This window comes from Neopsephotus bourkii, unplaced genomic scaffold, assembly GCF_033783945.1.
Source record: "Neopsephotus bourkii isolate Nb327-2 ecotype Australia unplaced genomic scaffold, CSIRO-AGI_Nbou_v1 NB_384, whole genome shotgun sequence".
Classification (NCBI taxonomy): Eukaryota; Metazoa; Chordata; class Aves; order Psittaciformes; family Psittacidae; genus Neopsephotus; species Neopsephotus bourkii.
Window position 1 is genome coordinate 634,475 of NW_026900889.1, and position 16,745 is coordinate 651,219.

Genomic DNA, 16,745 nt, shown 5'->3' on the forward strand with positions numbered 1-16,745 from the left:
ACTTCACATTTCCCCCAGAACATGGGAGAGGACCATAAAGCCCCGGCCCACAGGGATCTTTATGATGCTCCGTCTGGGCTGGCGCCACGCTGGCGCTCCACGGCCTGGGCCACAGCATCCCGGGGCCAGAGCCCATCTTACACCCCATCTTTGGACAATGTGGTCCTGGCCAGAGGCTCTTTTTTCCCATAACTTCTATGTCAGAAAAGGCAAAGGAGTGCAGCTAATTCCCTGTCACATCAATTAGAGAGGGAGTGGGTCTGGGGAAACCCCATCAGTGACAAATCATAGCCCCATGCCAACAGCATCCTCCTGGTTTCACCCCCTAAGAGGAGCACAGCCCAGTGGGCTGAGTCCAGGTTCAGTCACCAGGGTCATTAGTGCTCAGGCTGAGAGCACTGTGGGACTGTCCCCAAGCTGGGTTTTACCCCATCCCTCCCATTCCTGAGCCACCAGCTCACAGAGGTGGTACCTGCACCCAGCACCATGAGCCCAGGCGCCCACCAAGCCCCTCACTCCGAAGCCATGGACCACGCAGTGCCAGAGCCGGCCGGGGGGGCCGCTTCCCTCTGCTGCTGCTTGTAAAACAAAACCAGCCTTGGTTTTACTGCCTGATCTTTGTAACGCAAACAGAGGTCACTTAAAAAGGTTTTATATGCAGCGGTTACCAGAGCAGGTTGGCTGGTGAGATGCTCGCTATCGTTCCACTGTGATTTTACTGGTCACAACTAAATTACTCTATTTTGTTTAGGGACAGCATGTTTCTGGAAGTGCACCCAATAAACCGGGCAATTAAAGTGCTGAACGAGCCTGTCTGCACCCTGCAAGGGAACGGGTGATGCCCGGCTTCCTGCGGCAGGAGCAGCCTCCCCGCTGCTAGGGGGGAGCACCATGCAGGGCACCAGCATGGGGTGCGCGATGCCCATGGGGACAGACCCGGCCCCACCAGCACAGGGAGAGCGAGGGCCATGGGACAAGCAGTGCCCATGGGACAGACCCGGCCCCACCAGCACAGGGAGAGCGATGGCCATGGGACAAGCAGTGCCCATGGGATGGGCGCCCTCCTCCCGGTGCCGGTTGGCAGGAGCGCTGCCCGCACACCCGGAGCCGTCCGACGGGAAACGGCTGCAGCCGTGACTCATCCCGAGCACGTCGGTCTGGCAGGTCCTGCTGCACGCCAGTGCCGTGAGCGGCTGCATGGGCAGTGCCATCGTGCCCGCCGTGGCTGGGAGAGGGGACTCGCAGGTAACACCAGGCACAGAGCCGTGGGCACCGCTCCTGTTTCTGGAGCCCAAAGAGGCTTCCCAAATCCCTGAGCACCAAAGGCTGGCCCCTCACCTCCCGCACCACCAAAGGGCATCATTCACCCACGAGCGATGCAGATTCACACAGAGCCACGTATGAATGAGTCAAAGGGGTTTTCCAGTGACCTGAACTGTGATTTTGGGGTGATTTCCTCCCCACAGAGCTGTCTCTGGGTCTCTGCCCTGGGCTCTGGCACAAGAACCTCTTCACCTATGTACAGGTCTAAAAACCATCCCAGAAACCTTTTCAGGCTGCCTGTACCCGCTCCAGCCACCAGTAAAACATTTCCCGTTCAGCAGAGCCATGCAGGACCAGCCGCTGTTTTGGGAACACCACGGGTCAGCTCGGTGGTGCCATTCATAGGGTCTCAGCTGTATTTGGCTGCTGGCAGCGGTGCACAAGGGCCCGGCTGCAGCACAATGCCTGGGCGGCAGCAGAGCTTCCCCCGGGGTGTTCAGCTGTATTTTTAGCAGGAGGGTTTTGCTTATGAAATAAACGTTCTCATGAGGCAAGGGAGACAAGGCAGAGCCGAGCCCAACTCAAGGTCATTTGGCTCCACAGCTGATGCCTCCCTCACACCGCGAACAAACGCAGCCTGCTCTATTTTCAGCTCTATTCTTCAGCGCCGGTGGCAGACATTGTTCTCTGGGGAAAGAAGTAGCGATAGAGGGTGATTATATTGACAGGACCGGGGTTGAGAACCGGGTGAGCCCTGGTACTGGCCATCCAACCTGTTCGTTCTAGCTCCACCTGCAAGCGCTGCTCAAACACAAGCCCAGATTCCAGTCCTGGCAGAGCGGCTGAGCTTTAACAACAAAAATCCCCTTTGTTCCCAAACAACGGCACCAGGGGACGTTTGGGAAAGTCTGACCCAGTCCTGATTGAACGAGAACCTGCGAGGACGTTTCCTAGTGAGAGGCAGTCGTGGCCTCTCCCAATGCTGTGCTGCTCTGCAGTGATTTATGGTCCCAGGAGGGTCAGACCCATTTACTGCTCTGCTGCGAGGAGTTAACATCTCCCACAGTCACTCAAGATGCTCTTCACCTCTAGGCTGTGGCTGTAGAGCACTGCTGGCCCCAGGGCTCCCGCACACGCACAGAGCTGGCCCCAGTGTAGGGAAAGGAGGTCTTTCAAAAATGGATTCTAAGATCTTCTTAAAAAGGCTTCTAAACCTCTTTAAAGGCACTCGTGCAGTTCACCTGCAGTGCCTTGGACTGGGCCATAGCTGGTTGTGGGCATGGTTGGAGTGAGGAAAGCAAAAGCCATGAGGGGATGTCCTGACCCCCGTGGCATCTCAAACCAGGGCAAGAAACTCACTTTACATGGTTGTGCTCTTGTATAAGATCTCCCAGACTGGTCTGGGTTGGAAGGGACCTTAAAGCTCCTCCTGTCCCAGCCCTGCCACAGGCAGGGACCCCTTCCACTGGAGCAGCTTGCTCCAAGCCCCTGTGTCCAACCTGGCCTTGAGCACTGCCAGGGATGGGGCAGCCACAGCTTCTCTGGGCACCCTGTGCCAGCGCCTCAGCACCCTCACAGGGAAGAGCTTCTGCCTAAGAGCTCATCTCAGTCTCCCCTCTGGCAGGTTCAAGCCATTCCCCTTGGCCTGTCCCTACAGGCCCTTGTCCCAAGCCCCTCTCCAGGTTTCCTGTAGCCCCTTTAGGCACTGGAGCTGCTCTAAGGTCTCCCCTTCAGGAGCCTTCCCTTCTCCAGGCTGCCCCAGCCCAGCTCTCTCAGCCTGGCCCCAGAGCAGAGCTGCTCCAGCCCCGGCAGCATCTCCCTGGCCACCTCCTTCCCTGTGCCCATCCATTCCCACCGCCCCTTCCCCTTGCCGGAGCCCAGGGCACCGGAGCCTCAGCCCTCGGGGAGCGGGCCCGGGCCGCGGTGGAATGGATCCGCTCCGGGGGTGACCAAAGATGCTCCGGGAGGCCCGGGAGAGCCGCGGCGGGCGGGGCCGGCGGGCGGGCCCGGACCGGGGTGGGCAGGGCCGGCGGGAGGGGCCGCGGACGGGGCGGGACCGGTCCCGCTGTCGGTCGGACGCTACCGGCGCCGCGCAGCAGGTAGGGGGGGACCGGGTGAGGGCGGGGGGCGCGGGGCCGCCGGTTCCTTCACCCCGGGCGGTGCCGGTGCCGGTGCCGGTGCCGGTGCTGATGTTGGTGCCAGTGCTGATGCTGGTGCCGGTGCTGATGCCGGTACCCGCGGGCATCCTCCCTCCAGCCCCGGGGTGAAGGGGCCGGCGCGGCGGGGCTGGACCGGTGTGAGCGGTTGGTGAAGTGCCCGCGGTGAGACCTCACCGGGGTTTGCCACCGCCTCTTGCAGTAGAGGATGCGCGGTTAAGGAGTGAGATTCTTCCCTGTGAGGGTGCTGAGGCGCTGGCACAGGGTGCCCAGAGAAGCTGTGGCTGCCCCATCCCTGGCAGTGCTCAAGGCCAGGTTGGACACAGGGGCTTGGAGCAAGCTGCTCCAGTGGAAGGGGTCCCTGCCCACGGCAGGGGCTGGAGCTGGATGAGCTTTAAGTCTCCTCCAAAACAAACCTGTCCGGGATTCCCTCTCTGAAGAGCGGGGGGGAATGCCATCAGTCCGGTTGTGGTGTCTTTCTGCATGATGCAGACATGAAGTCGCCCCATGTCAGCATGCTTGTGCAGCAGTGTTGCCAGTGTTGGTGCTGTTGGGATATAGGGATATGCACAGGGTCAGGTGCTGTCTTTTTTCCTTAACCCCTGTCTGTGCTGGGGTTCTTTGATCTCCCTGATAACAGGTACGGGAGCAAAGTGCAGCTTTCTGAGTATCTCCCTATGCACTTCCTTTGCTGCGGGACCCATGCCCTCACCTCGGGCTGCTGCCCCCAGGACACGGGTCTTATCGCGGGATAGGAGCTCTGTGGTGGGGAGGGAGCTGCTGGGGTTGCTCCTCTTACATCCCAGGCTTCACGTTGTTCATTGCACAAGCAGCAGAGAGCTCTCAGCAATGTGACCTTACTGGCACGTGAGGAGTGAGGAGCGAGGCTTGTCATCATCCAAGCAGACAGGGCCACTGAGGGAAACGCAGGGTTAGGCAGGGCAGGAAGGGATGATGGAGCGTAGGGCACAGAGAGCCAGGCAGCGCTCTCTAAACTCGCAGACTGTAAACACCTGGAGTGCTGTACGCGTGCCCACTGGGGTTGGAGACCTGGAGGCGCCGGCGCAACCGGGCGCTGTGGGTGATGGAGCAGGCAGCCGCTCTCCGAAGCATCCCCAGCTCAGGCTGTCCTCACCTGCTGATCTGTTCCTGCTCCATTTCTCTCTCTTAACCTGCAAACTTGTGATGTAATGAAACAGATTGCCTCTAATTTGCGAAAGCGCTGCTAGGTTGGATCAAAGTCTCCTCTGGGGAAGCCAGGTCTTTACACCGGGCTCTGCAGAGGATGGCAGAGCAGCAGCTGGTGATCAGAGAGGAGTCGCTGTTGACTGTCCCAGTGGAGAAAGTACTGAATAATGGCAGTATCAGGGCTGGCAGTGCTGGAGCGGTTTTGCAGCCAAGGTACCACCCTGGAGCCTCCCTCAGCTTTGCTTATGTCTGTATTTCTCTGAGGTGGGAATCGCTGCAGGAAGAGCCCAGAGGAGGCTGGGCACAGTCAGCGCGCTCCTTTCGTAAGGCAGGAGTCTGATCTCAGCCGTGAGCTGGAGGAGTTTCAGCTGCGACGATGCTGGGCTGACGCAGGGCCGGACTCGCGGCTGCTGGGCAAGGTGAGGACGTCTCTTTCACAGCATGGAACAAACCACACCAGAGCCAGGAGCTCTTTTAGGACCGCTTCAGTCACCACGGGGGTGCGGGTGCTGCCAGGAGAGGGGTTGAGGGCACCCCGGCACTGCAGGGCTCTTGGGGCCCAGGCTCAGGCTCTGACATTGGTATGTCAGGGGTAAGTGTGCCAGAGCAATGTGACAATGAGAAATGCAGGGGAGGAGGAGTGGGGGAGCCCACTGGGTGCGTGTTCCCCTTCCCCGAGCCGGCTCTGGAAGTACAGCAGCCAGACAAGAAATAAACCCAAACACCCAGGCCCATGAGTGTCGCACACTGCGCAGGGAATGAGGGGTTTGGGGGCAGCAGCAGAGACAGAGTGTGTAACCGTGGGACATCCCCATGCGCCACATCCCTGAGCTCCCCATCAGCTCCTCTCCCACCGCAGCCTCTGCTCCCTTCTCCAGAGGGGCTTTAGGAAGGTGACAGTCACCTGTGCACTGATGGAGAGGGGGCTTTTGTCATCCCTCACTTTTCTCTGCTGCAGGTACACTGATGGGGGAGAGCAGGAGCAGGGGGGCACTGAAACCACCACTGCAGCATCCCAGCACTGAGCCTCTGTCCCTGGGGTGAGGAACTCCCGTAACAGGCTTCAGCTTCCCATCAGACAAGGAACATCACAGAAGGAGGCTTTCATCAGGGAGAAAGGAACAGGAAGTCTGGAAAAATCCTGGAAATAAAGGTAAGAAGAAAACTATGATAGTGAGGAAAAGGAGTGCAAACCGGTGTCACCCACGTGTGGTCAAGCACAGCCTCTGCTTAACGCCATCCTTCTGTCAAATGACTGCTTTAAAAGCAGAGCTTACACCTAAGGGAAGGGTGCTGGTTGCTGTATTTCCAGCACACCTTTTTTTAGCCTGTTTTTTTGATGTGGGGATCCATGTGTTTTCATGGTGGGGCAGGGATGCTGCAGGCATCCTGCCTGAGGATGCTCTTCCAGCCAATCCCATCCCCATCCCGTGCTTGTGTTCCTGCTGGCAGGCGCCCTGCGAGGCCACAGGATGGAGCAGCACTGGCAGAGAACAGGTCCCATAGCTTTGACATCAGGGAAGAAACATTCTGGATCAGTTAAAACACCTAAAAGGTGAAGTCCCAGGACACGCGTTCCCTGGGGAGCAAAACACTTCCACACGAGTAGAGCCTGCCTCAGATCTTGGAGGAAGCAGCTGGAGCTTCCTTTCCAAAGCACTCTCCCATCAAGACCTCAGGGTGTTAGGCTGCATCCAACACACTTGCAACAGGGTGTGCAATGGAAATCCCCATCTCCCTTTGCATCATGGAGGGAGGCACCATAAAATCCTTTGGGTTTATACTTTTCTCAAGCTCTGCAAGTACCACTCTTCATCACCAGCCTCTGCATTGCTGGGCGCTGCTCCCGGGTGCAATGTTGTGCTCTTTCAGCCCTCTCTCCTCTGGGATGCCGAGTTACACACAGCACCAGTCCTTGACTCTGGTCTACATTTAAACCTGGAGAGCACCCTCAGCAGCTGCCTGGGGTTGTTTTGAATCCTGCCTCGGGATAGTGAGATTTGGTAACACAGATTCTCACCTTAAAACAGCAGCACAAGATGTTCTATTTACTCGCAGTGTGAATGTGAGCTATGCAGCATCCTCACACAAGCACTGCGAGCATACCGATACTATCTGAAACACAAAGGAATTTGGTGGAAAAGAACGATCCCTTGTCCTTCCTCCGGCGGGCAGCAGCACTGAGCAGCATTCCTGGTGCTGGGAAAGGTGCTGCAGGTACCAGGGCCCTGTCTCCTGCCCCCTCTGATGGCCTGCTGCACTCTGATGCTTTTTATTGTTAACAAAAGCTGTCCTAAGCGCTGTGTTAGCTCGAACACTGAGCACTGTTTCGCTTCAAACCCGCTCCTGCGTGTGCTGCCTGGTCCATCTAGTGTTGGCAAAGCTTTCGGGCGGTGCTGCAGACGGAGCAGTTTGCACACCAAGTGCCTGCTTCCTAAAAAGTGACCTGGTTGGGTATTGCAACACCTGCAGGGCCCGGGGCTGGTACTGGGTAAGTCACTGGTGGCACACGTTCAGCAGGTCCCAGTGCCTTAACCCTTGTGGGGCTGGAAGGATGTGTCAAAACCATTGGGTGCTTTCGGAGCAGCAAAACACAAACCTGCCCTTCACACCCCCTCGGGAGAGAGGGGCTGTTCACTGCCACACCATGACCCTGCAGAACGTCTGCTCTGAACAGCTCCTGCGTTATAAACCCATGGTGGTGCCACCACATAACTTCCCCTTCTGCTTTGCTGATAGCCCCAGAGCACGCAGTGTGATACCAACCTGCTCCTCACCATCGTTCTGATGCCTGTGGTCTGCTCTCCCCTCGCAGAGCACAGCATGAACCTCAAGAAGTACTTCATCCGGGCACTGCACCGCCTGCAGAAGGGCCCCGGCTACACCTACAAGGAGCTGCTGGTCTGGTACTGCGACAACACCAACACGCACGGCCCCAAGCGCATCATCAAAGAGGGGCCGAAGAAGAAACTCATCTGGTTCTTCCTAACTTTGCTCTTTGCATCTCTGGTCTTCTGGCAGTGGGGCATCCTCATCAACACCTACCTGTCCTACAACGTCACCTCGTCTCTCTCTATCGGCTTTAAGACCATGAAGTTCCCAGCAGTCACAGTCTGCAATGCCAACCCTTACAGGTAAGTCTTTCTCAGCCTAATTCACCCAGTTGTGCTTTAACACCCGCAGTTGTACTGATGGTGTAAGGGACTGTGGTGTAAGGTATTGCAGGTGTAAGGTACCGTGGTGTAAGGTACTACTGGTGTAAGGCACCATGATGTAAGATACTGCTGGTGTAAGGTGCCATGGTGTAAGGTATTGCTGGTGTAAGGCACCGTGGACCTGTTCCTGGCTCAGATATCACATTAGGAGCATCAATGGAGTCACCAACTGGCACTAACAGCTAAATAAAGGAGAACAGTGTGGCAGTGGATGGCTCAGATCCAGACAAGTGTTCGTGTGCCTGCGCTCCTCCTGCCTTTCCTCACTGTATCAGTTCATCTGATGGTGGTTGTTGCCTCCTTGACAACTTCCCCTGGCTCAGGGATAAGTTCAATCACTGTCACCACCAAAATCAGCCTCTTTCCTGCCCCATAGTTCTGTTCTTCCTCCTTCCTCGCTGTGAACGTACCACTTATGGCTGTCACTCCGGCCACACGAGCTGGTTAAACAGCAGTTGTCTGCTGGGAGCTGCAGCGACACAACTCGTGCATCATTTTAAAGGAGAAACTGATTCCTGTTAGAGCTGCTTTAAAACGCTACCCACCCAGTACTGCAGCCCCAGGCAAGATGCGCTCAACCAACGGCAGGAATTGCTCTGGGGCTGTTTCTTCTCTCACTTGCTAGGGGTGTTTCATGTAAACTCCCCCACTTCAGGTCTGCGCTGGCAGGTTCACAGTGCGAGCTCTGCTCATCCTCCTGCTGGTTTCCCACCTGGCTGCAGGCATGTTCCTGTGGGGCTGCCCGTGCTCTGCATAGAGGCTCCTGTTGCTCTCCAGTAAATCCTTAGGCAGTGAACAGGGGTCCCCAGGCAGGCCCAAGCCGGGGCTGCAGCACGGGAGCTGCTGCACATCCCCACTGCCCTCACACCACCCGTAACTGCTCTGTCCTCAGATACTCGGAGGCGAAGCCTCTGCTCAAAGAACTGGACCGGCTCATTGATGCGGCGCTGGAGAGGATCCTGCAGCCCTCACCGGGCAACAGCAGCGAGAGCATCTCCCCCCCGCTCGACCTGGAGCTCTGGTACCAGATCCCCCTGGTCCTCATCGACGAGCATGACAAAGACAACCCCATCATCCTGGACATCTTTGAGACCAACCGGACCACTGCAGGCATCCAGTCCTCTACAGACACCCCGACCCCTGCGGGCAACGAAAGCTCTGTGGACATCGCAGCCTTTGCGGGCAATGAAAGCTTTGTGGGCAACCACAGTGCGGGCAACCACACTGCAGGCAACCACACTGCAGGCAACCACAGTGCAGGCAACCACACTGCAGGCAACCACAGTGCAGGCAACCACACTGCCACCGCACCGACCCCGGCCAACACCACGTTGGAAGAAAAGAAGTACAAGCTGGCAGTGAAGTTGGTGAGATGGGTCCCAAGGAGGCAGCTGGGGGGGGGGGGGGTGAGGGATGTCCAGCACTGGGTGCCTCGGCAGGGATGTGCCGTGGGGATCGGTGTCTCTTCCCCCTGGCTGCACACGGCAGAGGGGTTCACCCAGCCTGCTCTGGGCCCAGCTCCCATCTCCCGGTGCAGCAGCAGGGCTGGCGCCAGGCAGAGGGGGGGCACACACTGTGGGTCCCTGCTGCAGGCGGCTCACACCTGCCTGTTGTGTCCCCCCAGTGCAGCCACCCGGGCTCCGACAACTGCACCTACAGGAACTTCACGAGCGCGGCGCAGGCGGTGACCGAGTGGTACATCCTGCAGTCCACCAGCATCCTCTCCAAAGTGCCCCTGCAGGAGAGGATCAGGATGGGATACCAGGCAGAGGACATGATCCTGGCCTGTCTCTATGGCGCTGAACCCTGCAACTACAAGTAGGTGCATGCCGAGCTCCCTGCCCTTCCCTGTCACATCAGGAGTGGGACAGGATGCTAAAGGCATGGCAGCCTTTTGCTTTCCAATTTTTAAGGCATATATCAGTTAATAGAGGTCTCTGGTGGTCCTTAACTCTAACACCATTTCCCAGAGGGTTTCTGGCTGTGGTCCTGGCAGAAACAGGTTGTTTGGGATAGTGCTGGCTTGAGTTTCAGTTCTGGATGGGCTGTTTTGCTCGTGACGTATTGAGACTATGAGCATCCAAGGGCCCTGCCAGGGTGACCAGCAGCTGCCAGCCCAGTGCTGAGTCAGCACAGCCGTGCAGCCCCACGTACAGCCCCTGCTCTCCCTACACAGGCTCCGAGGCACATTTCAGCCATCCCTATTTCTCACCTGCTTGTGATCCTTGTGCCCCCCCCAGCAGCAGCAGCAGGAGCCTCCACTGCTGCAGAGGGAGCCGAGTACTGCCAACAACTGAGGTTTATCACCAGCCCAAGCCTGTTACCGCAGCTCCCATCAGGCAATTATTCCTCTCGTCGGTGTGACAGGCTGTGCCTTCCCCTTCCCACCAAGCGCTGTCCCCAGCGGCTGGCTCTCAGCACGGGTGGGCCTGGCTTTGCTCTTTTCTCCAGCAGCAGAATGATTGAATTCACTTCATCAGCTGCGATTTCCACACAGGCATCCAAAACCGAAGCGATGGGAAGTGGGTCCCAGGGGTGGCTGCCAAGCGCTGCTCCCACCACGGGGCTTGGTTTGTAACCCCCGAGTCACAGTTCTATGTGCATGGTTCCTGCAGGAACTTCACCCAGATCTACCACCCGGACCATGGTAACTGCTACATCTTCAACTGGGGCATGGACGAAGAGGCTCTGAATTCCTCCAACCCGGGAGCTGAGTTTGGTAAGAGCGAGTGGCCCGCAGTGCCCATTGCTGCTGGAGAGCAGCCCTGTGATTCCTGGGCCTCTGGAGCACTGCAGCAGAGGGGGGAAGCCCCCCGAAGGGAAACGTGCCACTTAGAGCCAAGTGCTGTGGGCACAGATGTGACACGTAGCAGAAGTGCAACATCTGGATAGCGGAACTCTCTGGGGCACTGTCTGAACGTACACTCGGGTGTCTCCATTCAGAGCACTCTCCATCATGCGGATTTAGGCACACGTGAGGCTGCTGTGGCAGCCAGACCCGGCCCTTCCCCGGGGAACTGACCCCTCTGTGCACAGCGAGAGGAAAAGCGACTTTGGGTTCTTCCAAGACTCACATCTCTATACAGATCCTGAGTGTTTTGTCTGGTGTCCCAGGGCTGAAGTTGATCCTGGACATCAGCCAGCAGGACTACATCCCTTACCTGTCATCCGCCGCCGGGGCCAGGCTCATGCTGCACCAACAGAAGAGCTTCCCCTTCCTGAAGGATCAGGGCATCTATGCCATGCCCGGGACGGAAACCTCCATCGGGGTGCTGGTGGTATGTGCAGCATTCCTCCTGAGCAGATTGGCTGAGAATAATGTTATCTGATGGGACTGCAACCAAGTTTGTTTTAAGTCTTGGCTGAACTGGCTCAAACCAAGAGAGTCATGGTATGGGCTAGCTGCGGGCTGGAACAGTTTATGGAGACTTTTATGTAACTGTCCTGGCAAAGTGCTTTATTGAAGCCAAAATAGTGAGCTCAGGTCATTGCTGGCTCTTCCTTTAGTGTGTCTGAAGGTGCCTTGCTAAAACAGGCTGCTCTGAGCACCCTCATCTGCCTCAATCCACCCTGGGCAACGCTGCACCTCCTTCAGCGCTGCTGCCCATGACCCTGATCTGTCCCAAAGCCAAAAAGGAATATGGGACTGACAGACACCCTAGAAAATGAGACTGGGGCCCGGGAGGACCAGCAGGTACTCACGATAGCTGGTTTGGTTTTCTTTCAGGATGAACTGGAGCGGATGGGCTATCCCTACAGCGACTGCACCATGAACGGGTCTGATGTCCCTGTGAAAAACCTCTACAGTGAATATAACACCTCCTACTCCATACAGGTAACACCGCTCTCTTCAGGCAGACAAAGCCGGGTAGGAAAAATGACCAGTTGAATTCTCTGATGGGCAAGCAGGGTTACTGCAGCATCAGCCATGGTCAAGTAGAAAGCACAGCCTGAAGCCAGGAACCCTCTTTTCTGGCAATGAAGGAAGGGCTGAGCATGGGTCAGTGCTGGTCCTTTCCTCCTGCCCGGCCACCTTAGAGCCCTCAGGCAAAGCCAGAGCAGGCTGCGCCCGGGCCCCTGCTCCCTTAAACCCTGCTGGTTCTTCCGTGTTCCCTTTTGCTCCTGAGCATCCAAGCCCCCCAGGACAACTCCTCCAAGCTCCAGGGCTTTGAGCCGTGGCTGCAGCTCCGGGAGGGCTGTGGGACACCCATGGGACACCCATGGGACCCTTCCCTCAGCTCGGCTGGCTCCTGCTGCTTGGGAAGCACCGAGCTCCAGGGCTCAGGGATGGCACTGCTCTGCTGCGTGAAGCAGCTCATGTTCTGTGTACACAAGTAATGCTTGTCCCTGGCAGGAGAGCGATGTACAGGAGGGATTCCTCTCCTCAACACTCCTGCTCTTCTTCATCCCTTCCCCTTTAAGGGAATTGAGCCTTTTTTCCCCCTGAGAACACCCACTGGTTTTCCATGGGAAATGAAGCCAGAGCTTTGCCTTTTCTGCACTTAAAAACTGGGCTGAGAAAGTTCAGTGTTCAGAAACCTTCAGTCTGTAGAACCCCAGGGTGTAAGCAGGAGGGGCTGGTTCACTTGTAATGGGCTGTCACATAAAGGGGAAGCGCTTCTGGGGGTGAGACCCAGCACTAAGGAAAACATCAAAACCCATTGGGGGTTATGTACCAATGCCAGAACAAGGCACCCCAAAGCCGGGGCTCTGCTCTAGCGGGGGGGGGGGATGTATTTCTGCCTTTATGTAACTGCCATTTGGGCCACTCTACCCCTCTTTTTGAGATGCTTGTATAACGTTTAAGCAAACACTTGGGAGGGTTGAACTGTGACTCCAAAGCTGGTAAACGCTGATGGGGGCTCTGGGCCCGTGCACTCCACATCCCTGCAGAGACCTCTCAGGCTTTTCCACTGGAAGCATTTCCTACGGCACCGAAGCTCCCTGGCTGCTCTGCCGAGCTGGGGCTGCTGAATGTCATTCTCTTCCCCTAGAGTTCTTGGTGCTTTGTGCGCTGTTTCATGCCCAGCCCGCTCCAATCTCAGCTGATCAGCTTCACGCCTGGCTGAGCTAACGGCAGCGCTGCAGCCGGGCTCAGTCCCTTCCAGGGGAGCAGCAGATGCACAGATAAGATAACTCCATGTTCAAAACCTGCTCTTTGTGGCGAGGTATTTTTAGCCCTTGCTCTGAAGCGGACTGCAGCCCCTGGGCAGTCTGTCCCATAAACCTGGAGACAACGGCAGGGACCGCGGGTGAGACAGAGCCCTTGTGCTCCCTTTGGGAGCCATGTGCCTTCCATAGAGCCCCAGGATAGGTGAGAAGTGAGCAGGTTCTGTGCGGCTGGAGCAGGCTGGGGGGTGAGAGCCCCTCGGGCAGCTCACACTGGGCTGTGCCTCCAGACTCCAGGGGCAGCAGTGCAAATGCCTCACACACACAAGCGCAGCGTAACCCTGGCCAGGGCAGCTTGGCTCAGCCGCCTCTCACCAGGGCAAAGCCGGAGGAGGCTTGCACAGGGTGGGCACCGGCAGCCCCCACCCCTGCAGGCAGGGAATCCTCTGCTCCGTGCAAGGGGGAGAGAACTGATGGGAGCGGAGCGATTCCCAGAGCCAGCGCAGAGCCCCCCAGCCCCAGCCCTCGGCTGAGCAGCTCCCTCTTCCCTCCGCAGGCCTGCCTGCGCTCCTGCTTCCAGAGGGACATGATCGAGATCTGCGGCTGCGGGCACTACATGTTCCCTTTGCCCCAGGGGGTAAACTACTGCAATAACGAAGATTACCCAGGCTGGGGTAAGTGTGAGCAGGGCCACCTGCACAGACACCCCAGGGTCCCAGGGTGCAGGGGGGCGGGAGGGCATGGGGGCTTTTTTGCTGCAGTAAATGGCACAGCTCCGGGGCTTTTGCCCGTGTGAGGTCTCCCCATGGGCACTGGGGTCAGTGCTGGCAGAAGGAGCGACCTTTTTGCCCGAGTATCCCAAGGGAAGGAAGGTCAGAGGGGCAGCAGCAAGCCTGTGCAGCAGGCTCAGACCTAAACACTTACTACATGATACTGATGCAATCCAGCAAGCAGGCCCTCATCTAAACGTGCTTTGATTTTTGTCTTCACCCAACAGCATATTGCTATTCATCACTGAGGTCAAGTATAAGGCACAGGCAGATCTGTATCGACTCCTGTAAGGAAACATGCAAGTAAGTAGTGGGGCCACATGGGGCAGTGATGGAGGGGATCCTGTGCTACCCCCAGCGATCCCGACCTTCCCACTGCAGCACCAGTGACTCCAGAGGGGAGCCTCCCACTAACGCCCCGTCCCTCGCTCCGCAGCGACACGCAGTACAAGATGACCATCTCCATGGCAGACTGGCCCTCCGAAGCCTCCGAGGTACCCCCGGCTCCTGCTCCTGCAGCACCCATCCTTACCCCATGAATCACTCGGCGCTCCTGGGCTAGTGCCCGGGTAGCAACCGCCTCTTTGCCAAATGACACAGCTCCGGGATGCAAACAGGCAGCAGGACCATGGGATGGGATGGGGGGGGATATGCCCACGGCAGCTCCTCCTGCCCGGGGTCCTGCCCTGGTGCCAGTGACAGCCCAAAACCTGTGCTGACCTCTGATCTATTCGAGCATGTGGGTGCTGAGGACTGTGCACATATTCCCTATAGAAACCCCCAGCACTTTATAACAAGAACCCCTGACCCTGAACTGGGGAGGCTGTGGCCAGCAGGACCCCGCTCTTCCAGCACAGGCTCAGCCACAGCAAAAGAGCAAAGGCACCCACACGCTGCCAAGCACAGGGGCTCTGGATGGGTGAATCGCTGCTGTCTCCTGCCCCAGGCTCAGGTTCTTGCCCCAGCAGGGCCCAGGGGATGCTCCTGCTTGGTTCTGAGCGCGTTCTGTTTCCCTAGGACTGGATTTTCCATATTCTATCTTATGAGAGGGATATGTCAACAAACGTGACTCTGGACAGGTGAGTGAAAGGAACAGCCACTTTATCTCCTCCATTGAGGCTGTTAACATTAGATTAGCGTGAGCCTTGGCCATGGGCCAGAGCACACCAATGCAAAGGGAGGACAAGATTTGGCGCGTGGTTGCCTGGAGGATACAGACAGCAAGGCTGAAACACGCTTTGTGCATGAGCTCTGCTCTCCACGGGGACAACCGGGGTCAGCCAAAGCCAGCGCTGACGGCAGCCCCTCTCCCCAGCTGCACACAGGGAGCTGCGAGCTGCAGGGGCCAGCCCCTGTACCGCGATGTTCTGGCATCTCTCAGTCTGCCAGCAGCAACAGCAGCAGCAGCAGAGGGGATGCACCAAGACGGGTAGCTGCCGAGTTACCCTTTGAGAACCTAAACCCTAAATTAGAGTAGAAAAAGAAGAGGTTTTCCCCATGGAAAAAGCCCCAACCTACCCAAACCCATCACTACCAACCACCCAAACCAAAGCAGGGAGGCAGGGAACGGTTTCACTGGTGCTGGCTGACCTGTACACACTAAGCTGCTGCACTGTGGTCAGTCATGGTGCTGGGGCTCTGTCTGTGCACTCAGGAACACGAGGAGCAGGGCACTGAGGGGTGCTGGCCCCTCTGATCAAGCAGGGCAGCTGGAAGCCCAGAGCAAACAGCTCCAGAGGAACTCCCAGGAGGAGCTTCAGGACCTGTCAGTGGCACCTGTAGGCTCTCCAGGTGCCAGGCAGGGGTCTCGGTGGATGCTCACGGGTGGCTGGGCTGGGCTCTGTGCAGCTGGAGCAGAGGGAGGGGATGCGCGCATCCCGGCTCTGCCCTGAGCTGCCGCTTGTCCCCTGCAGAAACGGGATCATCAAGCTCAACATCTACTTCCAGGAGTACAACTACCGCACCATCTCCGAGTCCGCCGCCACGACGGTGAGTGCCGGCCCTGCCCTCCGCACATGGGGCTCAGCTCCTGGGGTGGTCCGCAGTGGGTGACCGGGCTCTGCTCCCGCAGATCGTGTGGCTGCTGTCGAGCCTGGGGGGGCAGTTTGGGTTCTGGATGGGGGGCTCCGTGCTCTGCCTCATCGAGTTCGGGGAGATCATCATCGACTCGCTCTGGATCACCGTGATCAACATCATCAGCTGGTGCAAGGGGCTGAAGCAGAGGCGGGCGCAGGCACGGTACCCAGATGCACCGCCAACGGTGTCGGAGCTGGTGGAGGCTCACACCAACCTGGGCTTCCAGCACGAGGTCCCCGTGACCCTGCCCACGGACAGGGACAGGGACAAGGAGCAGGAGCTGCCCCCTGAGCCCGGCACCCCCCCTCCCAACTACGACTCCTTGCGGGTGCAGCCCCCTGATGGCCTCGGGCCCGACAGCGATGCAGAGACCGAGTGAGCAGCGAGTGCGCCCGGTACCCCCTGTGCAGGCATGGGCTGAGAGCCCCCTGCTCTGCCCCGGCTGCCCTCCCTCCCCACTGCTCGCTGTGAAAAGCTCTGTCCAATAAACCTGGTCATGACCCTCACAGAGCTGGTGTCAGGCTCTGCCTTTGGTATGTTCATAGAAGCATGGAATGGAAAGGACCTTAAAGCTCACCCAGTTCCAATCCCCGCCATGGGCAGGAACACCTTCCACTAGAGCAGCTTGCTCCAAGCCCCATCCATATGTGCAGCCTCTATACATCAGATCTGCTGTGCAATCCTGCATCACCATTTCTTTTTAAGGGGTGGCAGAAAGCACATCCCAGTGGGAAGAGCGGATGGTGGCAATGGAGGCTGCACCAGGCTGAGGCTGGCGGTGCTGGGGATAGGCTGGGATGTGCTGATGCTGGATGCTGCGCCATGGTCAACCCTTGGGTTGGGACCCAGCTTTTGACTTCCAAGGTCGCCGTATTCCCACCCCTAAGCAGCTACAGCAGCAGCAGACTGAAGCCAAGCATCCCTGTGCCTGCGGGCGCCCTGTGTGTGTGTGCTGGCTGCGCAGGGCT

At 58.0% G+C, this 16,745-nt stretch overlaps 1 protein-coding gene and 1 long non-coding RNA gene across 5 annotated transcripts; both read left to right on the forward strand.

The window, feature by feature from the left end:
* The first annotated feature begins 3,291 nt into the window (after positions 1 to 3,291).
* LOC133210011 (uncharacterized) lies at positions 3,292 to 5,613 on the forward strand. Of its 2 annotated transcripts, none has more exons than XR_009724832.1 (3): positions 3,292 to 3,362; positions 4,888 to 5,026; positions 5,566 to 5,613. It is a non-coding gene; the product is annotated as an uncharacterized LOC133210011 (long non-coding RNA). The 2 variants fall into 2 exon arrangements; XR_009724833.1 differs by lacking the exon at positions 3,292 to 3,362 and adding an exon at positions 3,465 to 3,584.
* A 72-nt stretch (positions 5,614 to 5,685) lies between these two features.
* SCNN1B (sodium channel epithelial 1 subunit beta) lies at positions 5,686 to 16,200 on the forward strand. Of its 3 annotated transcripts, none has more exons than XM_061349097.1 (14): positions 5,686 to 5,760; positions 7,423 to 7,741; positions 8,715 to 9,067; positions 9,113 to 9,189; positions 9,447 to 9,640; positions 10,438 to 10,541; positions 10,937 to 11,100; positions 11,550 to 11,657; positions 13,488 to 13,605; positions 13,929 to 14,004; positions 14,138 to 14,195; positions 14,719 to 14,780; positions 15,615 to 15,690; positions 15,773 to 16,200. In XM_061349097.1, the coding sequence occupies exons 2-14, from the start codon at positions 7,431 to 7,433 to the stop codon at positions 16,154 to 16,156; spliced, it is 2,085 nt and encodes a 694-aa protein (XP_061205081.1). In that variant the 5' UTR covers positions 5,686 to 5,760; positions 7,423 to 7,430; the 3' UTR covers positions 16,157 to 16,200. The 3 variants fall into 3 exon arrangements, with proteins under 3 accessions (XP_061205081.1, XP_061205082.1, XP_061205080.1); XM_061349098.1 differs by having other exon boundaries at positions 5,687 to 5,760; positions 8,715 to 9,052; XM_061349096.1 differs by having other exon boundaries at positions 5,687 to 5,760; positions 8,715 to 9,189.
* Positions 16,201 to 16,745: the final 545 nt, after the last annotated feature.